This window comes from Python bivittatus, unplaced genomic scaffold, assembly GCF_059951505.1.
Source record: "Python bivittatus isolate LINGU-HERP-01145 unplaced genomic scaffold, Pbiv_v1 ctg000480_np1212, whole genome shotgun sequence".
Lineage (NCBI taxonomy): Eukaryota > Metazoa > Chordata > Lepidosauria > Squamata > Pythonidae > Python > Python bivittatus.
Window position 1 is genome coordinate 16,285,140 of NW_028277075.1, and position 25,732 is coordinate 16,310,871.

The 25,732-nt window shown below is 35.2% G+C and overlaps 1 protein-coding gene and 1 non-coding gene across 6 annotated transcripts in view; one reads left to right on the plus strand and one right to left on the minus strand.

The window, feature by feature from the left end:
• Nucleotides 1–25,353, plus strand: part of STRN3 (striatin 3) — a 55,622-nt gene extending 30,269 nt beyond the window's left edge. The window contains exons 9-18 of one of the 5 annotated variants that reach the window (XM_025167150.2): nucleotides 6,916–7,056; nucleotides 10,191–10,324; nucleotides 14,991–15,166; nucleotides 15,266–15,313; nucleotides 15,769–15,890; nucleotides 16,205–16,372; nucleotides 17,444–17,584; nucleotides 18,133–18,240; nucleotides 23,293–23,379; nucleotides 23,468–25,353. In XM_025167150.2, coding sequence (XP_025022918.1) covers nucleotides 6,916–7,056; nucleotides 10,191–10,324; nucleotides 14,991–15,166; nucleotides 15,266–15,313; nucleotides 15,769–15,890; nucleotides 16,205–16,372; nucleotides 17,444–17,584; nucleotides 18,133–18,240; nucleotides 23,293–23,379; nucleotides 23,468–23,637 — 1,295 coding nt within the window. In that variant the 3' untranslated portion in view covers nucleotides 23,638–25,353. The remainder of the gene's footprint in view (nucleotides 1–6,915; nucleotides 7,057–10,190; nucleotides 10,325–14,990; nucleotides 15,167–15,265; nucleotides 15,314–15,768; nucleotides 15,891–16,204; nucleotides 16,373–17,443; nucleotides 17,585–18,132; nucleotides 18,241–23,292; nucleotides 23,380–23,467) is intronic. The other 4 variants (XM_007429014.4, XM_007429016.4, XM_007429017.4 and 1 more) reach the window with 4 other exon arrangements.
• Nucleotides 18,547–18,733, minus strand: LOC112540716 (U2 spliceosomal RNA). Its single transcript, XR_003084791.2, has one exon. It is a non-coding gene; the product is annotated as a U2 spliceosomal RNA (small nuclear RNA).
• Nucleotides 25,354–25,732: the final 379 nt, after the last annotated feature.

Here is a 25,732-nt window from a genome sequence, read left to right on the forward strand (position 1 = left end):
AAGAAATGAAGGAATAGTGTATGTGCAACTGAAAAAAGATGAACATTATTTGCTTTTTTTCATCACCTTATAGTGCAGGTAGAGCAGCTCCTTTATTTTGACAATTGATAGAACAACTGAAGGAATCATAAATGCTTGTGCTAGTGCTTGAAATAATCTCAGCTAAATATATGTATGTAATATGTATTATCTTTTAGCCAAAGTTTTTTTTTTTGTAGTGTAGAACATCCAAGTAAATAATATAATAGTTTCAGTCCACTGCTGTTCATAAAAACTGAAATATTTTCTGGCAAGTAGGATAATACTGAAAAAAATTATTTATTTTTACAATAGTTATAGCCTGCCCTAATCTTAATGGTCTCCAAGTAGGGTACACAAAGTCCAAACAAATGGATTAAATATTTATATAAATAACATAAATCAACAATAAAAAATAGTACATTAAAGCACCATTAACTTAACCTAAGGGCCAAATGCCCAGTGGAAGAATGCTGCTGTGACTTTTTTGAAGTAATTGTTGAAGTAATTGTAGAATAGGGGCCATCTACCTCTGGGGCAGAATGTCCCATAAAATGGAAGTCAACATTGAAAAGGTCTGTCACCTGCCCTATGCCCCATAAACCTTGTAAAGAGGGGAGACCTGAAACAGGTCCTCTGTAAATGACTGGACCAGACAGGCAGATTTGATTTTAGCCAGGTATTGCCAATCCTGTATTGTACTGTGAAGGGTTTTAAGAGTGATCACCAGGATTTGAATTTGGCTTGGACATGTATTGGCAACCAGTGTAGCAAATTCAGGATAGGTATTATTCTTGATGGTTTGCTCCAAAAGCAATTTTATACCAAATATAGCTTCTGGGTCTTCTCCAAAGGCAGCCAAACATAGAATGCATTGTAGTAGACTAGTCGGGTGGTGATAAGGGCATGAATTACTATTGCTAAGGCATCTTAGCCAAGAGAGGATTGTAACTGGTGCAGTTGCTGGAGCTGGGCAAAAATTCTGGCTGTAGTTTCCATCTGTTTATAGTAGGAGCCATGAGCCCAGGAGAACCCCAAATTCACAAACCAACTCCTTTGGGGAGAGTATGACCCTTTTCAAAGTAACTATCAAAGCAGATGTTATAAGATTGCCCTAACATTTACCAAGCAACTCCATCTTTGTAGGATTTAGGCTGAACATAAAGATTCTTACAAACTCCAGAAACCAGTTCAGGATTTTGACAGCATCTCCAGTTCAGGATGATATAGCAGTGAAGAACTGGGTGTCATCAGCACACTGATGACCCCTCACTCTAAACTGGCAAATGGTCTCCCCAGTAGTTTCATGTAGATGTTACATAAAATGGGGGAAAGTACCAAACCTTGAGGAACACCACATTAGATTTTCCAAGGATTCAAGCACTGTCCCCCCATGACAACCAGTTGAGGTGGGAGTTGTCCAACTGAAGTAGGAGTGGAACCACCATAAAGTGGTGCTCCTGCCTCCCAACCTCTATAGGCCATGCAGAATGCCATGGTTGATGGTACTGAATACTGCTAAGAGGCCTAATAGGATCAAGAGGGGCACATTCTCCTCATCAATGTCCAGATGAAAGTCATTCATTAAAGCAACCAATTAGTTTCTGTCCCACAACCAAGTCTGAGCTCTGATGAAAAGGATCCAGATTCATCTAGGATTTTCTGTAGCTGAATGCTGCCACAGTCTCACTCACCTTTGCAATCCTACCTACTTTCCCAAGTTCCACAACATCAAATTAATTACAGTTTTATTTGCCAAGAAACCCACAGATCTGTGTGACATACTTGCAGGGTTAGGGTTTGTTCCCCTATCCTTCCAAAATAGGATCTGGCTTACTCTGAACAGAGCTGCTGGGAGGGAATCAGCAGATGCAATAAGCACAGAGAGATAATACTTTGCTGCTCTTATTTCCACTATATAGGCTTGAACATGGACTCTTCTCATTGCTTATCTGTGTCCACTTCTGTTTTTCCACCATGATTGCTCCAGGCCTCTTTTCAGTCACTTCACTATTATTTGCCCTTGTTATGTTTAGCAATTGAAAAGAAAAGATACAGTCTACATTCAGGAGTCAAAGATACTGAACATAATCTTTGCCTTTTTTATGGTCAAAAAGCAGTGGGATTTTCATTGCCTAAACATATAAAATGCACTAGATTCACTAGAAGGAATTCTTCATTCTTTGCTGGCTACATATTAATAATTCCCAAAGTCAGAATTATTTGTTTACATTGAAAATGATGTATTATTATTAACTCAGTCTTTAATCTCTGCTGTTATATGCAAACTATTTTTTAAATTTTTATTTCTGAATTTGACAAAAATGAAAATGATGCAGAAGTGATGATACAATCAAAAACAAAGAATATTTAAAAACCCGATAAAAATAAACTAAAATTTAAAAAGGAAAGTAAAAAAAATCCATATAATGCTAACATACAACTCAGTCCTTTAACATGTTATTAAATCTAAGCCATATAGAAACATGCTGTTCTGTCTTCCATATTTAGGTTCTACAGTATGAAGGCATTTCCAAAATTATCAAAGAACACACATCTTTAATCCACTTTGGGACATGGGAGTGTAATTTCCTTTCCACCATATGATTATTCTGTTAGCCAGTCCTCAGACTGGATAGAGCCAAAGTTTTTCATAAAATGTTTCATTCCATTTTATTGAGTATAATTTAATTTCATATTTATATCTGCAACAGCTATGTTTGCTCCCAGAGTTATGTTAACATGCATAATATAACTTGAGACAAAAAAGGAACTGTAAAGGAACACCAAATCAAATGAGACAAAAAGCCTTAAAATTCCTTACAATGTCAACACGAAAAATCCAATATCCATCCTTTTTAAAACATTATTTTAGAATTCCAATAAATACAAAGCAAAATTTTCTGATAAATTAGCTTCATATATAAGTCATATGGATATTTTATATTTTGTAAAACTTGTATCCGTTGATTTTCCGAGAGTAAATAATTTAGTTCATTATTCCACATATCATATATATTGCCAATATTAACTTTAATATGGTTTAGTTATTTAAGATAAATTGTTTTATTTCAAATATCTCTTAAACATCCAGGTTTTTCAGGTGCCTCTAAAGCTGCTAAAGCATCCAGACCATTTTTTTCCTAACATTAGGCGTTTTATTGGTATATTACTAAGCAAATGGTTCAGGTAAGTTATATTCAAAACATAAGCTTTCAAACTCCTTAAAAAATCAATTGCTAATTAATTTACTCAAATTGTTAATCTCATGTTCAGCCCAGTTTTTACCATAACATTTTCTCCATCTTTAAATTAGGATTATTCTGAACATCAATTTCTCACAGCTTTCAAAGCTACCTTAGGTTGACCCAAAAACTTGCCAGGTTTTCAAAGGAATCACATATTGGCTCTCTAAACAAGAGCAGAGAAGTTAAAAATAAAATAAATTTTCAATAGATGTTAAAATAAAAGCCTAATGACAAAGTTAAAAATCTGATTGATTTTATGTTCTTGAGAAATCCCTTCCATTTCAGTAGCTCCCTAAAATTTACAATTTAGTGTTCAATTATAGAATTTTCTGATTTATATAACTAAGTTTAAAGGTAAATAGAACATGCTGATTAATAGATTCTGTATCAGTTTATAACTTCTTCTAATGTGATATATGCCATCATCTGCCAGCAATGCCCTCTGGATTCTATGTAGGATATATGGGACAAACTTTGGCAAAGGAATTGATGGACCCAAGTTTGACATCAGGGTTCAAAACAAGGTCAGAGTAATATCGCAACATTTGCCAGGACACCATATGGCAAATATCAAAGTGACTGTTTTGAAAAATGGGACTTTAAGAGCACCACTGAATGAGAAATTGTTGAAATCACATACATCAAAAGTTTCAGGAATCTCAGAAGGTCTCAACAAACACGATGGGTTTTTAACACAATTGTTAATTGATATGGAATTTGTAGTACATCTCACATGTAACCTGAAACTGTATAACAACCTGTCTTCCTGTCCCTTCCCCCACCACACAATTCCCCTAATTTAAATCCTATGTCAGTCTAGCCACTCTATGCATCTGCAGCCCACAAAAGCTTTTGCCTTTTAATAAAATTAAAAAGTGCTGTCAGTCTCCTCCTGATTTTTTGCCATCACAGACAGATGGCTCTCCTCCCACAAGAAGAAAAGATTCAGTTTCTTTGTTTTGGATTCAGCAAATACCTATTATCAATTTAAGTTCCAGAATATATGATTATGATACTTTCCAGAAAGGATATTTTTGTCCATAATGACATTGAATTCAAACTGAAAAGCCTAGAGAAACATCTATGGAATATTTCAGGACTATTCTTTGTGACATAGAAATTAAAGTAATGTGAAAGCTAGACGTATTAATAATCAAAGTATTCTGAATAGATGGAAATAGTTATTATTATGTATCTTCTCCTTAAACTTTCAGTAATCTAGTCCAGGGAGTCATTATCCAAGACCACCTGGTTTAGCAATCTATAACACATTGCCACAATAATAAGACTGTTTCCCCTACCTTATATTGTTACCCAAATGTTCTAGACTAGATCCTCATGCTCCAAGTCCTGAATCTCTACATGTGTGCACTTCCTTTATGTACAGTGCCACTTTTCCCCATTTGTCCTTCTGAATGTTATACCCTTCAGTCTCATGAGTTTCACTCTGTCAAATTTCAGTAATGCCTACTAAATCATATGTGCTTTCCTACCTTAAGACTTCTGTTTTTTCTTATTGATTCCCTTACTTCATGCAGTTGTACAGAAAGGCATGAACCTTTTGTCATGTAACTCAACTTATTATTTCCTGTATTTATGTGATCATTATTGGATTCTTCTGCATCCTGCATATCATTTCCAGTCCTATCCCCCGTACTTGGTTGCAGTATTTTTGGCCTTTCTTCTGCAACCCTCAGGGGATTTTAAATTTTTTTTATCCCACCTTTATTATTTTTATAACTAACTCAAGGTGGCAAACATACCTAATACACCTTCCTCCTTCTATTTTCCCCACAACAACAACCCTGTGAGGTAATTTGGGCTGAAAGAGGGTGACTGGCTCAAAGTCACCCAGCTGGCTTTCATGAATAAGGCAGGACTAGAACTCACAGTCTCCTCCTTTCTAGCCTGGTGTCTTAACCACTAGACCAAACTGGCCCTCTGGATCAGATTTGCAAAAGTACATTCCCTTGGTGTTATTCCGAGCTCTCCTGGGGTATATAGTCTATCTCTTGCTATGAGTCCCTTATCATGGAAATTTAAAAATCCAAACGGTTTGCATTGGCACCATCTGCATAGTCAGTTGTTCAAATCCACTGTTGTCTTTTTTGTTGGACCATATTCTTCAACAGGAGAAAGCTTCTCTTCTCTTGACAGGTTATCAGGCTGCAAGATTGGTGCTTTGGTCTCTCTTAGATAAAGTGATTGTTTGATTTAATTAATTACTCGTGCTTATTGTTGACTACCTTGTTCTCTCAGTGGAACCACAGTTTTCAATCAGTGAGGTTATTGTGTGAGATAAGTTTATAGTTTTTTGAACTAACATCTTGGATAATTTGACAAATTATTCATTGTTCAATGTAACCTACAGATGCTAAGACAGCATATGTTTATTCATGAGTGTTAGATGGTTATGGATTTAAGTGGTTTTGATGAGTAAAGTTTCTTGATTGTATATTCAGCTATCAGGAAAATTAAAATGTGGCTTTCATAGTATCAGAACCTTGCATTCCTCCTGTTTCCCTATCTGTATTTCTTAAGGCTAGGCACATCTCATTTCTTTTGTTTTTCTGCACTTCCATATTTGGGCATTTTCTACCTGATTTCTGTGGTGTAATTCTGGGATTTCTGGGGGCCACAAAACACATTTTTAGGTAGTACAACTGTCCACTTCTGATCTGGTCAAGGGAAATAGATGAAAATGAAATTATGTGTCCTATCTCAATTTTTATTTTTTCCAACTCAGCAGAATGTTGGAAAGAAATTGAGTAAAGAAGGTCAGTACTCTATCTATCAGCAGGATAACCTGCTGAAAATTGAACAGAATGAAACAAAATTTGGTGTCAGGGCAGAAGCTAGCAAAGAAGGATTAGGTTTGAAAATGGGCTGGATCTGGCCTGGAACTGTTGAGAAAAAAAGATCCAGAAAATAATTTCCCCAGTGCATCCCTGTGAATAGGTAATTGGATAGTGGCTTGGAATGTTACTGACTCCCTCATTCTCAGCCCCCTCTTTGACCCAGAATGGAGCTATTAGTAAGGAAGAATTCCAGAAGCTAAGTGCATTCCCTACCTTATTTATATAAGAGGTTATTTAGTGTATTTTTTTTATTCCTTCATTACAACTACACCTCATATTAACAATTTCAAATCAGCTTTCCCATTGTTAATGATGATACTAAGAAATAAGTGTGCCTTGATATTTATAAATTATTTTTTTATTTAGGAACCCAGAAAAGGGGGAAAGTTGACAGTTTGTTGCCTCCCAGTCACCTAATGTTTGTTTCTCTTTTAGTAATCAAACTTCTCTATGGTATTATCATTTAATAAAAATGCTGGGGGTGGGTTGTAAATGCATTCTTGTGGCCTTTCATAAGGAGTTCAGACATTCAGGTTTCTCCTCTTTTACCGTAAGCAGAACACCAGCAATTTCATAAAAAACAAAGTCTGAATCCTTTTCTTTTTTTTAACTTGAAGCTTCATTTTTAATTCTTTTTCAAATACATTATGCAAAATACATTTTATGGAAGCATATTTATTTAACAACATCACATTAAAACAAGATTATTAATTAGCAAACTGGGCATGTAAATGGATTCAACTTAAGCGGTAGCAATCAAATGAACCTTTGCTGCTGACATTAATTTACAGGGGTCAACAGGACAAAACTGCACGACATGATATCTGATCTGGGCGATGATGAGCTACCCCACATCCCTTCAGGAGTCATTAATCAATCTAGGTCACCCTCTTCTAGAATGACTGATCATGAAGGTGCAAGAGCAGAGGAAGGTACAACAAATTCACCTATTTATTTGTATTTAGAAACTTTGATTTAAAAAACACATATCTATAGTCCATATGAACCAAATGCTTATATTAAGATATCATTGTCACTTGCAACTTGGTTCTGCAAAAGACTACCACTTTACATTCATCAACTTTTGCCCTAAATGACAGAAAATTGATACTTAAAATTGAATTTAAAATCATATATACATAAAATGAATGAACTTAGTATGACAACGGCTAGCAACAAATTATAAGGAATGAATAAAATACATTTTATGATGAGGAATGATATCCTCCTGTTTTATTCATTCTAGTGTAAGATTTTTTTTCCCAAAAAGCTATATTTCACAGTAACTGGTGGCACCAATATAGAGTAGAATTGATTTTTAGCAGTTGCTAATTCATTTTGAATATGTAAATAAGTGCTAACCAAAATCTACATATTCACCAGTTTTGAACATTTAGTGCAACATACTGTATGCTCCTAAAAATTCCCTCCAACAAAATTGACCTTTCCTTTAAAAAAAAAAAAAGACATCTTCTTTTCAAGTGAACAAATCGGTTACAGTGCAAAACCTTTAATATATTACATTTATGTAGCAAACTGTGGATGTTCACGTAAACATTTTGACATTAATTGGTCCACTGTCATTATTCTTTGTCCTGGATCCTTTATTGTCAGCAAGAGATGTATTTTGTAGAATCTTGGCCTCAAATGTGTCAGAATCAAACATCTGCCCTGAACATGCACAGAACTACTGTCAAACCACCTTCTGTCCTGATTGTTCAAAAATGTTTGTGTCAATAAGCTATTGGAAAGGATATATGGTCACTTTTATGATATGCAGTGCAGCTGGATGGATCTGCTTATGATGCATAGAGGAATGGATGTATGACCTCATTCATCACAGTGCAAGATTCAGGCGTTCCATGTTGAAGTTTGTTTTCTGGCAAGCTGCAAAATATGGAAGATAGAAGCATTTTATTTTGCACTTCATCTTCCTTCGCCATAACAATAGTATAGCCTAATAATGGAAGAGATTGGTTTTTATTTTTTATTTTCCATATATGCTCTGCATATGTATGATTCTTCCTGGTCACTTTCCTGTTTTGTAATTTCTGTGAGCTCTCCAGTACCAGGAAATACAGGCTTGACATCATTTAGAAAATAAAGAAAACTACATCGTCCTTTTTATTGTAGATAACTCTGTGTTTGTATTCTAATAATAATCACAATGAAAACTAATTGATCTTAATATAAAGAATGTGCATGAACTGGAAAGATTTGTAAGATAAGTAACCTGTTGTCTACTTTAGAAGTAAAGATAGAACAGCCTTAAACTTCATATGAAAGAATCTGATGGTTCAAAACCATTTTGCTTTTTTAATTATTTTTGAAAAAGTGATTCATTCTTTCAAACAATTTTTTGGGGGGAAAAACACCGTGAGGTGAGGAGGTCTGCTTTATTTAAATTGCATACAAATGCTTTTTAATACTTAAGAAATATAATACAGATAATGGCTTGAATCCAGATTTGCACTAACTGAAGGAATCATTATGTAAATAGAAGGGACTAAGATCCACTGGATGTTCCCTACTGGAGGAAGAGGAATTTTTGTTTATTTTGCAGCTTTCAAGGCCGCCTTCCATTTTCTCTCAGAGGGTACCACTTCCCTGTGAAACAGCTTTTCAGTATTTAAAACATTATACTGGGAGTAGGGGAAGAAGAAGGAAATAAGAAAATTTCCTTTCGTGTTTTCTCCTGTAAGCAGAATTCTGCTTATAGTTAATACAGATCTATTCCAATATTGTATGTATGTATTTATAAACCATTTATTGTATTTTTACCATCCATAACTTAACAGATTCTTGCTGGCTTACCAATACAATAAAAACCCAATAAAAAAAGCAAAAATGCAAAAAAAATATAGAAAAGGAATAAAACCCATAAGCATAGAATGCCAAAACAATGAGGTGCCATGACCTAAGCACTCTTCAACATCTTCCGGAAGGTGGCATCAGTAAGAACAAATCTAAGTTCAAGTGGGAGGCTATTCCAAAGGCCATTTTTTGGCACTATCACCAAAGAACAACACTTCTGAGTGTTTCCCCCCCTTGACCTCCCAAAATTAGGGAAAAATCAACTGCTTCTTCCAACACTATCATAATGGTCAGACCAACTTCTGTAGGGAGATGCAGTCTTTTAGGTAGCCTGCTACCAAGTCATAAAGAGCTCTGTCTGTTAACACTGGCACTTTATTTATTTCCTTATTTAATTGATTTATATGGCTGCGCATCTCACATAAGTAACTCTGGGTGGCTTACAATAAAATATGTAAAATAGCACCCAGAAGCTAATAGGCAACCATTGCAGGGCTCACAATACAGGTATCTCATGCTCCCAGTGATAACTGCCAGTGAGCACCCAGACTCTGTATCCTGTACCAGCTGAAGCTTCCAGATGTGTTTAAAGGCAGCCACATGTAAAGTGCATTGTAGTAGACTAGATGGGGAGTGATTAGCATGGGCATGAGTCAGTGTTGTAAAGTTTTTGCTTATTAAAATAAAATGACATGGAAAAACTATTTTGTAAAACTATTTTGAATGAGCTTAATGCTAAGTGTGTATTCAGTTATCCTTCCCACAGGGGAATAACTTCCATCAGCAAACAGGAGATAATTCCCGTAATCTCTTCTGCATTCCCCCTCCTCCAAGTCTTCTATAAAGAGGTTCTCTGGAGAGCTTGGAGGGGGCAGGATGATGCAGAGGAGAGTTGAGGGAACATTTCCATTGCAAGAATGGGAAAAAATATACTTTTGAAAAGATGAAGCAAACTGATTAGCTATACTATTTCTTACATGTAGTCCTTAATTATTAAAATAGGCATGATAGTTAAAATTGACTTTGACTTTCTGTGTATAATGGAAAATCAAAGCATAACACTGTGACCTCATGTTACGTTACGTGGTTCTTAAATTGTAAATTACAAAATTATTCAGATAAACATAAAACACTGCAATTATGCTAGGTATACTTTTATAGTACTTAGTTAAGTCTTGCTTTACTGTTTGCTTATTATTAAGCTCATATATTAGTTTACATCACCTAATAAACTGTGTTTTGTTTCTTACAGCTGAACCAATAACATTTCCATCTGGAGGAGGCAAGTCATTTATTATGGGTTCAGATGACGTATTGTTAAGTGTACTAGGCCTGGGGGATCTTGCAGACTTGACTGTAGCTAATGATGCAGATTACAGTTACGATGTAAGTACAATTTTATAATATGTTTAATACCTAATGTTTTTAACTGAACCAAGAAGTCTGTGGACCCTTTAGAACACTGGTTCCCATCCGTGGCAATTTCCAGGTGTGTGAACTTCAAATCCGAGAACTCCACAGCTAGCATGGCTATTGAGAATTCTGGGAGTTAGAAGTCCACACACCTGGAAGTTGCCAAGGTTGGGAAACACTGCTGTAATGCTGCAGTACTGTAATTTCCATTCATCTAAGTTCTGTAAATAGATCAAGACATTCTGGTTAGACAGACAACACCCAAAACAGCATACTATGTCATGTCTTTATTGAATGCATTGAGTGAACATTCACTGTCTTTCTTGGGAAAATTATGTGAAGCTTTAGATTTAGTAACTGGTGGTATCTTCTTTAGCAACAACTAAATGTATCCTGTACCTATTGAGTGATCCTGCACATCAGCTTGGAGGTGTTTTGCCATAACATTTTATTTGGTTTAAGATCACAGTTTTGACTCAGCTAGTCCAAAATACAAATTTTCTTCTCTTGTAGATTTTCATGTGATTCAAGATTATTCTAATGCTGTTTGTTTAAACAAACTTTCAGTTGACAGATGGATTCTCCTTATATAGGTTGTTGGTATAGTAGAATCCCTCAATAATTGCAAACTTTTCCAGTACCTGATACTGCAAAGTAGCCCCAACTCATGATACTCCCGTTATTATATGTTTCATAGTTGAGATGACGTGTTTTACAAAATGAAATGCAGTGTTTCATTTTCTCCAAATATAATATTTCTCATTAATACCAAAAAGTTCCACTTTAGTCTCATTTATCCTAGAATATTGTTCCAATAGCCTACTGGAGCATTTGGGTGATCTTTGGCAGTGCTTTCAATACAGCAGTAATTTCCTTGGTATTCTCCTATGCGTACCAGTTTTGTTCACGATCACTGACATTAGACAATACAAAAGTAGTTTGAAGATCCTTTACCCTGGGGGTCTTTGCAATCTCCCAGAATGTTGCATTCTTTGCTGTTGGAGTGATTTTTGTTGGATAACCATTCCTGGAAAGAGGAACAATAGGGTTGCATTTTTTCTATTTGTATGCCTGACTGAATTGATGGAGGCTTGTCTATGGTAGTGGTTTTGTAGCCCTTTCCAACTTCATGAACATCAAGAATTACTTTCTGAGGTCTAAGAGATCTCTCTTGATTGAGATATGATTCACTTTCACAAACCGTGATATGAACAGATTCTGATGATGGCAGTCAGTTTGCAGGTATCTATTATAGGGGAAGGCCTCTCAAACTCAGCACCTGATTGCCATATATTGGAATATCTGACTCAAGAAAACTTGCCTATCCTAGCCCTCGCTATTTTGAATGCTCTTTGTTTAATCAGAGCTCCTGTATCTATTAATAGGACTAAGACAAAACTCTTACATTGTAGGTCAGTACTATAGGATTATGGATCATTCTAAAAGCTGACAAACATTCTTAATACTGGTCATGTTACAGCTTATGATTACTAAAAGGATATCCAGCCATGTTGATACTACATACAACAAAATAAGGATTTTTAAAATTTATTAGTAACCTTTTTTAAATAAATAGGAAATGTGTTTTGGATAAGGTTTCAGGATTTCTAAGAAGTTTACAAAATGATTCAGTACATTGGATCTAAGCAAAGTAGAATCTTGTTGGATTCTCCTAGTAGCAGAACAAAAGGAGGTAGCATATGCACATACACACTCACACATATATATCTTTTATTAAATATTAATTATAGTTGTAAAAACTAATACAAACTAAACTTAAAGAGAATAGGAAGAAAGAATAAAAAGTGCAAGAAAAAAGAGAAAAGAATATAATAAAGAAAAAGACATATATAAAGAAGTGACTTCCAACCTTCATCACAACAAACATAAACAAATTTAGTGGCTCTCTATCCCCTATAAGATTACAAATAAATATCTCTTTATCCTATATCCCATCCCTTATCTGTAAACAAATCCATAGCATCAGCTTTTCAATCCGGACATTAGCAAAAAGCCCATACAGGGTTGCCAGTTTTGTAACAACATATCTTATTTTAACTTTGATCAAATATATTGACTTTATATTCCATCCTTTTAAGATCAGTCTTAATCTTTAGTTCATTCAAATATTGTAATAGGATTTGATTTCTCTCTAATTTTTCGTCCCATCACACAGATTTGTTCAAGGCTTTAACAAGCCTCTTTTGTAAATCCAGTAAGAAAAAATCATCCAGGTCACTCTCTTGGTTTGTCATTTGTATTTCCCTTTTCATTTTTAAAACATCAGCCAGTTTCTTTTGTATATCCAGTAAAGTGTCCTTTTCCAAATCATTCTCTTGGGCTATCATTTGTAGTTCCACTTTAGGTATTTTCTCTGTCTTGTGAGACAAAATTTGTTCTACATCTGTCATTCCTTCATTAACATCTTTTAAACATACTCTGTCCATAGAAGCAGACATCATTATTGACAGTGTTAACATTGTACTTAGTAATTTCTGGCTCCATTTTTTAAAGATCTTTAATATTTCCAATATTATAATGTTTTGTGTCATTTTGTAAGTAATTTTTTATGTCATTTTGTATGTAATTGTAAAATTACTTATCTTTGTTATGTCTTACAATAACCAAAACAAATCTGTTTTCCATGAGAAACTGTTTTTCTTTATAATTAATTCCAAAATCTTAATAGTAAAAGTCAATGTTCCAAATTTACCTGGACCCTTAATCCATTTATAACTTTCTTAGATCAAAGTCTTATTTAGCTTTTTGCTGTTTATTTCAAATTCTTTAAGTTCTTAAGCTTATAATTAATGAAGACTTTTCAAACTTGTCATTCTGAAGGTCTCTAATAGCTTTAAAATAGTTAATAGACAATTTCTGAAAGTGATTAGAAAGTGAGGTTTGCAAACTTAGTGTCCTTTAAAAGGCTCCATTGAGGTTGCGAGCAAGATGGCTGATCTTGTCATCTCCCAGTCCTCAGACCCATAGAAAACTGCTGTCCTGTGGTCTCCTTGTGAGAAGCAGCTATTCGGAGAGTATATGAGTGATCTCCTGTCCTCTCCTTATCTGGAGATGTTTGGTCTACTCATCAGTTCCTTGGTCTTTGCTGCAGTCATCAGCTCTACTTTCACAGAGCCATCTTCAGTTCATCATACCTTCTCCAGAAGTCCAAAAGGAGGCAGCTGTCCTGAATTTTACTGGAGTTTTCTGTGCTTTCCAGAAAACCTAAGACAGTTGGACAGCCTCTTGAGAAGTGGGATCAGTACCACTTCTTTCAAGGCCAGAGGCATCACTCCCTCCATCAAAGAGGCTGACACCACAGTATGGACCCCACAGTGGAGGGACCCAGGTGTGATCTGGGTCCAACAAACAAGTGGCCTAACTTATAGCACAGAATACCCTGTCCATTTCCTCAGGAGTGACCAGTTCAAACTCATCCCCGTTTGCACCACAAGACTAAGCCTTGGTACCTCAGCTGGACCTGCCTAGTCAGAGTCCAACTTGGAGCAGATCGGAGCAACTTTGTTTTGTCAGATAGTCAGAATATTCCTCACAGTGGCCCTTCAGGTAGTCCCGTGGTCTACCCCTCCCCAATAGGGACCCAAATGGGACTGCTGCATGGCTATCAGCAGACACAACAAAGATGGAGAAATATTGATGTTTCACTATCTTTATCCCCACAACATAATCCCAAATGTATACTCTTACTTGCTCCAAGTCCTCCTCCAACAGCATTCTAGGCATCTCTTCTGGTGCTTCAATTCTCAGAGCTCCTCAGTAAACCAGAGTGGACCCCAAGATCAGCACACAGGGAGGGGCCATGTAGGGGCAATGTGGTCCAAGGCCCCAGCCACTTGCCCATTCCAGGCAGTGACTGAGGCCTCAGCTGAACTGCCCACCAGATCCTCAGAGAAAACTCCAAGCTCCCTCTGGAACCCCATTGGGTCCATCAGTCATCTGGAGTGGGCTGAGCAAACAAGCCCTATCTCCCCTTATTTAGGGGACAGGGCTCTTACCAACTAGATCAGATAATATTTTGGACTTTTGGTTATGCAAGCAGAAACCCGTCAATATGAATGTGTAATTGATTACTGCTGTAAATAACCACAGTTGCAAGCAAGCAATCTGCTATTAAGTGACACAATTCTTAAAACATTTCTAAGCAAAAGATTTTCAGTGACAGTATTTTAAAAATATTCATATATCTACAAAAACTAAAGTGGTTTCAGAGGTGTGGTACATTGTGAAATTATAAAGAGAGAAAATCACAAAAAAAATGAGAAAGGAAATAGAATTTTTTAAGGGGGAATATGAAACTTTGTCAAGAGTTGAAAACTTATTTTGACTACTGGAAACACTGGTTTAGGTTTTGATTTTGAAACATGGCAGATGTGAAGTTTTAGATTTTATAAAATTTGAATTCTGGATTCCAGATTCACATAATACAAGAATTGCTTCTAAAAGTAATTTCTCTGTATTTATGCCATATAGAGATTTCTAGATGTAATTTATTGAACATATCAGTAGAAAACAAACAATATCCGATAAAAGCCATCCAGAAGAAAAGCATAATCAGTATATAGCTATATAGCTGTATGCTTCTGTTTCTTATTGTTAACATTATCCCCTTTTATTTTAGCTGCCAGCCAACAAAGATGCCTTTAGAAAAACATGGAATCCTAAATATACGTTGCGCAGCCATTTTGATGGAGTGCGAGCATTAGCTTTTCATCCTGTAGAGCCTGTGCTGGTTACAGCCTCTGAGGATCATACCCTAAAACTTTGGAATTTACAAAAAACAGTACCTGCCAAAAAGCAAGTATATATTTATATACTTTAAAGAACATTAAATTCTGAAGTTTTAATATTTCAAGATAATGCTCACAGATTGCTTTTTTGACATCTTTATTTTAGGAGTGCCTCGTTAGATGTGGAACCTATCTACACATTTAGAGCCCATATGTAAGTATTTTTAATATTTTAATATTCCTAACAAATGCTTATCCAGGTGTTCCAAGGAAAGTACTACATCAGAAGATGCATGTTCTGGCTTTTGATGTTATTTAACTTTAAAACAAAATAATCAATTATATTCTGAAGATATTTCTAATCTTTAAAAATGTTTTATAATAGCTATGAAATTTACTATAAAAATGTTTTCCATATCAAAAACAGAAACCTACCAGAAAAATATATATAACTAATATATAGACAGGAAAAGAGGAAGGAATAATATTCATGTTTAAATAATTTTATGTTTTAATCATAATATTAAATACTGCTTATGTACAAATATATACATTCAAAAGCAAGGAAATATGTTTATATTTAGTGATTTTGATAATCTAAACTTTCTAAATTCAAAATGTTAATTGTTGGTTTATTAATGTTAGTGTATTCCTTTTGTTTTAAAATAGTGGACCTGTGTTATCCTTGGCAATTAGCTCTAATGGAGAACAGTGTTTTAGTGGTGGTATTGATGCAACTATTCAGTGGTGGAATATGCCTAGCCCTAATGTGGATCCTTATGATACATACGGTAAGCCTTGTCTGTGAATGTAACGATGTGGTATCAGTCATATAATTAACCTTTCTGAGATAATCTTTATGTTGTACAATAAAGTGAATGATGGCTCGTATGAATTTAAATTACAAGAAGCAAAACAGAGTTTTCTGTGATCTTTGGACTGATCTCAGTAGAGATCCATATAGCATGTTAAATAATCTGTGAACTAGACAAATCATTAGCAGTGTATTTAGTAAAATAATTGTGGCACCAGCTAAATTAATACTAGCTGAGAAATTTTCAGGTTTTTTAAAGATCTAACTTTTTTTTTTTTCTTTTTGCTACAGAGCCGAATGTTCTAGCTGGCACATTAACTGCTCACACAGATGCTGTCTGGGATCTCGCTTATAGTGGTATAAAGAATCACTTACTATCTTGTTCAGCAGATGGCAGTGTTAGGTTATGGAATCCACCTGAAAAAGTGACCTGCATTTGCACTTACAATGGAAATAGAGGTGAGTTATGAGAAGGTCTCTACTTTTAAAAAAGTTCAGAAGATTAAATCTAATATACTAAAAAGTTGATTAATACTAATTTAAAAAATCAAAATTTATAACAGGTAATTGTAATAATTCTAACATTTGTTTCTACGTTCAGTTATAAAATTCTGTTGCTCTTTTATTCTTAAAATAAAAGGTTTATTGATTGAAAATCATCTAACCTGTCACTGTGCAGTTTACATCATTCAGGATACCTTCCAACAAGTAATCATGTACAATTGCAAAATTTATATAGAAAGTAAAAATGGTGGCTTGGGTTTAGAATCTTTTCCCAACTGAAAGAAAGGCTGCTTTAATCTCGAGGAGTTGCTGATTCAGCAAAGGAATCCCACTGGTCAAGTGGAGGAGGAAGTATTTTTCTTGAAATTTCCTCTTTGCTCTACAGTTAGCTAGTACTTTCTCCCCAAAACAAATCTGTTCCTGGGGATTCAAAGCAAGAAGCATTTGGCAGAGATCCTGCATCCCCTCCCTCCATTTCTGTCAGCAGAGGCATTCTGAATGGAACTTTGCTTCCACTAGCAGGAGAAAATTGAATCAACTCAATAAAAATGTGTCAAGACAAACTTGGAATGAAAAGACATCAAAACAGGAAATTGCCACATGAAACAAAATGATATTATTAAGCTTAATAAACAAGTTTTTAGAAGCAGGATGGGGGTGAAGTCATCAATGGAGCAAAATGAAGCTGTCAGGGCAAATATCTAGGTATGACCAAAGGAGAAGCTTTTTCCCACATGCTTTGGCTATATATTGATTCCCTCCTGGTAGATCTGGGACAGTGATCCAGCTAGTATGGGAAGAGATGGTATCCTATCCATTTATTTTAGTATGGCAATGATACTAGCAAACAGTGGGATTGGTTTTAAAGAAAGATGGGTACGCTTTAATTATTTTCCAGATAGGTTTTTTATGTTATGAAGGGAATTAGTACTTCTAAAGGAACACCAGATATAGAAATATAAACATTTGAGTATAACAAATGAATGGTTTTAACAGAATCTATGGGTTTTTTTCTTTATGCTTTAGAATACGGAATACCCACATCAGTTGACTTCATAGGCTGTGATCCTGCTCATATGGTGACATCATTTAGCACTGGCAACACTGTCATCTATGATTTGGAAACATCCCAGTCACTGGTAATGCTGTCCTCACAGACAGATTCTGGTAAGTCTGGGAGGTTTCTTTTGTTTCAACTTTTTTGCTTCAACTTAATCTTACAAATATATTGCATCAAAACTGACAGAATTGTTTTGCATACCAAATTGAAATGGTTCATGTTCTAAAAATTTAGGATACCACTGCAATGAACCATTATTTATCTTGAGCTCTAATACTCCTATATCCCCTTATTTGTACATGAAGAAGAGAGATTAAAAGCTGCATGCTTTCAGCTTGCTGCAAATTAGGTTTTGCAATTTCTAGTTAAATGCTTTGCCACAGATTGGATGGAAATTTCTATTCTCTTGTACTCAAAGGAAGGGAAGAAGAGGGAAAGTCTGAAATTTGCTGTTACTTCATCTCGTAATAATGATTGCAGTTTTTACCTTCTGTGGAAAGCTTTTGCCTGTATTTACAATGGAAACTTTCTAGCAGAGTTGGCTAATTTAGTAACATGGTAATAGTTTTAATTATTTTGAAATATTAGGCTAAAACAAGCTGTCTGTATTAATTCTTCCTTTATTGTGTAATAATTGCCTGTGTTTTATTCTTAGGATTGCAGTCAAGCAATCACATTAACAGAGTAGTAAGTCATCCCACCCTTCCTGTAACAATAACAGCTCATGAAGATAGACACATAAAGTTTTTTGACAATAAAACGGGTAAGGAAATGAAAACACAGTCTTGAAATTTTCAACTTTTTCCCTCCACCTTTTTCTTTACATTCTTTGATCTGTTCTATAATCATAACAGTGGTTGGAAAAGACACATTCATCTGACTGTAATGGTTGGTCTCTGCTTGCTTCCTTAAGCTTAAAGCTAGAAATACTATTTGATGAATTTTTCAAAGCTTCCATGGTTTCTAACATTGGGATTAAGAAGAGGTTAAGATGTGGATTCTATACTTTTGAAGCCTTTTTGTGTGAATCAGGGAATGTTTTCCAATAGTTGCTGATTTATTTCCTGGTTTCTATTAATCTGCTAATGCCTGTAATTACATTTTAAAATGAGGCCTATCAACCCAGTAAGTATTTCATCCTGGCACTCATAAGGGATCAGAATAAAACTTAGTACATTACAAGTAGGGAACATCAGCTATTAAACTGATAAGAACGGATACTACACTTGATCTTAGCCAAAAGGCTAAGTTGCAGTGGCTTAGAGGATTTATAAAATAATCTACAGTAGGGCTGTAGTCCCTCCCCACTCTGGCCTCCAGTGACTGAATGGGAGGCTAGAGGATTCATTCAGACTCTGAAGTCCAGTAAGGCTCCTGGGGAAGATCTTCTACCCCATGAATTATTCAGATGTCACATCAACTGATGGGCTCCCTTACTTGCACATTTATTTACTCACATAAATAATTCCTGCCAAATTCCAGGTGGTTGGGAGTTCTCTATTGTCCCCATTTACAAAAAGGGTGATAAGGATGATCCCTCAAATGATAGACTGATTAATCTAATTGACATTGTAGCAAAATTGTATGCCAAATGTCTTTTATACAAGATTGAGGACTGGGTAATCGAAAAGGGTTTGCTACCCAAAGAGCAAACTCGATTTAGGTCTGGTTGCTCCACTATTGATAAATTTTTAGGTCATCTAATAGAATAATATACAGCTAAAGGGAGCCAACTGTTTACAACTTTTATAGATCTCAGTGCAGCATTTGATTCAATAAATAGGCACCTTCTTTGGAAGTAACTCACAGACCTGGGCATGGATTCTAGACTCCTTTCTTTAACCAAGGCATTATATTCAAACTCATGCCTAAGGATATGCACAGCAGCACAGTAATACCTCGGTTCATGAACACTTCTGTTCACGAACAATTTTGCTTCTGTTCGCAAACTTCGCATCGGGTGACGAACACGACCCGCAGCCATCTTCCCTGCTCTGACACGTGGTCGTGGCTTCCTCAAGGCGAGATTGCGGTCGCAGACAGACACTTGCTGTGAAGCTTTTTGGTGTGCTATCTATTTATTTATTTATTTATTCATTCATTCATTCATTCATTCATTCTTTATTATTAAACTTGTATGCTGTCCATCTCCCCCAACGGGTGACTCTGGGCGGCTCACAATACCAAAAAAGAACAAGCACACCAATCCCTCCAACAGTGACTAAAATCCATAAATAATTAAAATACAAACATACATTAAAATGTCCTAAAACTCCCCTGTATATTTTAACACTAAAAGCCTTCAAGATGCTCAGAGGGGAGCCAAAACCAATCACCCCACCAGCCATCTTCACAGAGATGGAGATATTTTAGCACATACAGTACATCCAGCATGGCTCCAAAGAAAGTGCAGAGCAAGCATGGTGGTAAAAAGAAAGTGCAGGGTGGTAATGAAGGTGACAAGAATGTGCAGAACAGTAATGAAGGTGACAAGAATGTGCAGAGCAATAATGAAGGTAACAAGAAAGTGCAGAGCAAGAATGGTAAGAAGAAGGTTTTGAAGAAAATAACCATTGAATTGAAGAAGGAAATTGTAGAAAACCATGAATGTGGTATTCGTGTGACTAATCTGACCTTGGAGTACAAGATGGCGAAGTTGACAATCTCGACTATTTTGAAGAATAAAGATGGTTAAAAAAAAAATAGATATGGTTCAGAATGGATTAGCCTTATTTACATTGAACCTTATGGGAAAATTTGATTCAGTTGGCGGCCAAAATTGTTGGCAACCATGTTCGTAGGGATCAGAACGGATTAACCTTATTTACATTGAACCTCATGGGGAAATTTGATTCGGTTCGCGACCAGAGTCATGGAACGAATTAAGTTCGTGAACTGAGGTACCACTGTAGTTTCCTAACAGGGATAATTAGTACCAATAAAGGGGTCAGACAAAAATTTATATTGGCTCCCATTTTGTTTAATCTGTACGTTAACGATATCCCAAAGTCCCTTCATTCAACTGATATGCATATGCCTAAAGTAAAAAATAAACATGTAAATATTCTGCTTTACGTAGATGACATGGTATTGAAGTCATACACCCAGGTAGGGATGAGAAAACTGCTGTGTAGGTTTAATTAATACTGTGCACTAAACTATCTGAACATCAATAAATCCAAGACCAAGGTAGTTGATTTCGGGAAGAGGTGGACTAATTATAACTGGAGCCTAGATAGGGAACATACAGATCAGGTTAAGTCCTATCTATACTTAGGACTTGTTTTTACAGAAACAGGTTCTTGGCTCCCACATTTTAAGAGGAATTCTTTAAGGGCTACAGTCTGTGCCAGTGGCATAAGGCAGCTCACCAACCACAACTATCCAGGTTCTTTAATTCCAATCATAAAGGTATATAACAGCAAAATAGTCCCAATGATTATATATGGCACAGAAGTGTGGGGATATACAGTATAAATGCCCCCTTATTGGAATAGCTACAGTCCACTTTCTTGAAATATATCTTGGGGGTGGAGAAGTCTACATCAATTCCAGCAGTACGGGGACATAGTTATAGTTGGGTATATCCCCTATATAAACCACCCTGAGTTGCTCTGTAGTGAGATGGGCAGTGACAAATTTGAAATATAAATAAATAAAATAAACCCACCTAGTAATTAAAGTATTCAACTGTTGGCTGAAGATCTTATTTATGGACCCAGATAGATTACCCATGCTTTGTTTTGAACAGCAGTTGCATAATATGCCTCCTCATGCTTAGGCTGCCCAACTTTCAAATTCTCCATTCAATACCCAGTCCAATCAGATCTGAAGACCAAGAAAAGTTTCAAACAAAGGGTCATGGATGTGGCTGCCCAAGATGATATTGCTTCTGTTAAACACATTAAGTCCTTGAAGTGGCTGGCTCAACACAAATCAGCCTCCCCATTTGAAAGTATTTAAAAACTTATGTGCCTCAACATCTTAGAGGAGCTTTTTCTGCAGCTTGTTTTGAGCAGCTACACTCCATGGTAAGATATGGGAGGTTTCATGGAGTTCCATTTGAAGAAAGACTATGTATCTGTGGTGCACCACCTGTTGAAGATATTATACAGTTTTCTTTGATTGCAAATTATATTCTACAGAAAGGACTGTTTACTTAGATTCTTATTTAAAAACTAAAAAATACTGGAGCACCCAAGAGAAACTGTCTTACTTTTTGCAGGGAACAAACCTGCATATCACTAGTAAGACTGCACTCTTTATATCAAGGGCCATTTTGAAGAGGACACACTATTTAGTTCAGAGGGGTTGAGTGTAGGGGTGATGACCTATTATGAATATGTCCTACTGTTTTCTTTGTATTTACTCGTATTGATTTTATACTTTTGATATGGTCAGATGACAAAATCAGTAAAGTTTCTATTCTATTCTAGAACGTTACAAAAGAAGATAAATGTTATATTAGCTGGTGCCTTAACACTTTCCTTTAAATGCTACAGATTCAGGAGCATACTAATGGATAAATCATGGTTCTGGATTAGAGAAATTTCTAGCTGGATTCTGTTGAAAACAGAAAGCTGAATTACTTAGAGTAATCTAGTAAACAATTACTTTCTTTCTCTTACATATTTGTTTGGCTGTTTAGCCTTTTCAAAATATGAATCTCCCCCCCCCATCCCCCCGGTATTTTATTTAATATTTTAAAACAAGAAAAAAGAAAAGTAGGAAAAGCAAAAGGTAAATAAGAGATTTACAAGCATTATAATATTCAATAAGCATTTCAAAGTAACATTCATTTGGTTCTGTGTATTAGAATATCTTATATCAATTTAAAACTTCAGATCAATATTAACATCAAAGTAGTATAAAATAAATTATAAATCAAGATGAGGGATTACAATTTCTGCCTCATCTAAGTATTCTATTGTTATTTAACAAGTCAGAGAGAAACTTAAATGTTAAAATCTTACATTAGAAGAAACTCAAACTAAAGATACAGTCTAAGCCTATATAAAATTATAATACAATTATAATCTAGGAATGGTTTCTCTGATGAATTCTGTATCAGATTTGTTTTCAAATATAAGGTTATTTGTGACATTCCACAACTCAAATATCAAACATACTATACCTCCACAACTTAATTTGCTGTTCTTCTACAGAAAGGATTATACATAATTTCCAATGAAAAAAATAGTGTATCCTAGCAGCTATAAGCACAGCTGCCATTTTGGTATGCTTTGTGGCAATATGAGGTTTGCTAATATTTAATTTAAAAGTAGTTGGTTGAAAAGAGAATTTAACTTTTAGAATTTCCTTGATTTGGTAATCATTTTCCAGAATTGTTGTGCTTTACATTACAGCATTGTCACCAAATAAGAAAAAATGATCCAACCTGATTATAATATTTCTGTGGACAGCCACGGAAATGACTTTGGAGAAATCATGCAGTGCCAGATACAAAAACATACTTTTGTAAATTGTTGCTGCATAGTTTTCCAAAGTCATCTCTTTCACTCTCTCCAATTTCCAGCATTTTTAGAGAATGGCTTATCTCTTTTAGCAATCAATACTGAAGTAATACACCATCAGCAAAACATCTTGTGCCAGTTTTTTCTAATTGTTATGTTCACTATGAATTTAATACCTTTCTTTTGATATTATCATTGTTGCATGTCAGTTATGTTTAAATTCTGTATTACACTCTAGTTTTTCTTCCAAACATATTATTATTTTTGCCCTTTAATAAAGTATGATTTTATTAAAAATTATGATTATTATTCTTCACATATATTATGTGCATTGATATTAGGTAAAATGATCCATTCGATGGTTGCTCATTTGGATGCTGTCACAAGCTTAGCTGTGGATCCTAATGGAATCTACTTGATGTCTGGAAGTAAGTTAACAAGCTTCTGCATTGCCAAGAGACTTTGTAGTAATGCATTTTTGTTCTATCTAAAACATCTGTTTACCTCTTCATTCAGGTCATGACTGCTCTATTCGATTATGGAATTTGGACAGCAAAACGTGTGTGCAAGAAATAACAGCCCATAGAAAAAAGCTGGATGAATCCATTTATGATGTAGCTTTTCATCCATCAAAAGCATATATTGCAAGTGCAGGTGCTGACGCCCTTGCCAAAGTATTTGTGTGACACAATAAAGCAAGCCTGCACCTTTGTAGCAGGTTTGCCTGGACAAAAAGAGGGAATGCATCACTGCCATCACTGAAAAGGTTACTGATGACACTACATGTAACCAGCCTCAGCAGAGACTGTGTTTGGGGCAGGTATAAATTGGTCAGATCGCGATCTCACGAATAATGCTGGGCTGATTCATTTAACTGTAATTACTGTATTTTGGGGGGTGGGGGGCAAGCAAACCAGTATTTGTAGCCTTGACTGGATACGAACCGAGCGTTTGTTCTTTAGGTGTGTCTTTAAACGAACGTGGAATCAGATCTAATTAAAGATGTTTATTTTGGACTCTGTGTGCTGCCTTAGGGTTAGGAATGTGGTGCTCTTGTGGGGGTGAGGTGGGGGGGAGTGAGCTCCAAGAGTAGCTTTCTTTGCATCTCTTAGTATTTTCTGTTTATCAGTCAAATGCCACAGATTCCCCTTTTAAACTTTTATTTTGCTTTAAAGAAAAAGGAACTAACTTAAAATATTTAGCATTAGTTGCACAAAATATTTCGATAAAATTCTAGTTTTTATATGTCTTTTATATATTTAGCCTGTCATAACAGTGCTCAAGATTGTATGGATGACGTTTTTCCGCATTATAGTATCCTAAACCACAGAGATCTTGCTGGCCTGCTGCCCTGTAACTACACGGTTCCCTTTGTTGCCTAACAAAGCTCTGCTAAGTCCTTGCAATAGGATACTAATTCATCATCACTGCATTACTGGTTTCCTAAAGGACTGTAAAAAAGTGTGTAAAAGGAACACAGAAGAATTAAACATGTCCAGCCCTTCCAATGAACTTTTAAAATTAATCTTGACATCCTATCACTATGTGATATTTTGTACATCTTACTGTATTTACGAGATTATTTATCAAGGTTTACCCATCTGGCTAATGGCCTATTATTTATTTCACTTTTTGTTGGACTTTATATTCTTTTTATGTAGTATGTTAATGGGCCCTGTATATCTATTATGGCACTCTTTGAACAGTCTAAAATAGACTAAAAATGGGACATGTAATAGTTTTTAAGTTACAGACAGACTTTTTTTTTCCAGCTAAGTGTCTGGATTAAAGTTGATTCCAAGAAGTTGTTTCAGAACTTCTGGAGTGAAAATGTTTTTATTTGCAGTTCAGATAGAATGCAAAATTGTGGTTGAATCAAGAGTCAGAAATTGGCTGTGTTTTGAATTGTTATTCCTGCTTTTGATTTGTTTTTTTCAGATGTGCTTCAGTTTATGATGTAACGAAAGATTTTGTTTGTGTAACTGCATGATTAAGACAATAAAGTATTTTTTCTAGTCTTCCACAAAAATCTTTTTGATCAGTTTGCGAGTTTTGATGAGTTTTGTAAGTTTTCTGTTTTACGAACTATGAATCAGCAAATTTTTAAGATTGTACAACATAGCAAAAAGTACCGCTGTTTAAAAAGATAATGTATATAAAATGCATATAATAAATACTAAATGGTGTACCTGTATATTACTGTTGGCTATATTTTGTGTTACAAAATTTATATGTGTCATTTTATTCTCTAAATAGCTGAATTAGGAAATGAATGTTTAAATAGCACAAGTATTATTTACATAGTTGAAATAACATTGTTTTTTAAATACTTGTATTATGTTATCAGTGATTTAGGACAGCACTCGTCCCTTATAAGAACTTGTTTCAAAAAATATTTTCCCGATATGTATTTTTAAATAGACAATGCAATGGCAAGGTAATTTATTTTGTATTTTAATTAAAAACTATATTGCAATCGAAGAGTATGGAATTATAGTCAGATTTGACATACTTAAAGTGAAGCCATATATAAATTTATTTCAGAATTAAGCTTGACGTAGTTAAATGAAATTTACTCTAAGTTAAATGTATAACTATTCTGCCTTTGACCAGTTGGTCTTAAAAAAAATCTTGGATTGGATTTGTTCTTTATCACTTACAAATATTAAAATCATGGTGCCTTTACATTAGAGGGTAGATAATATATGTCATACTTTTAGATGTAGGCTTGCTGATTAATATCAGATGAGATATGTGAATGGTTCTTTCTCATTCTTCCCC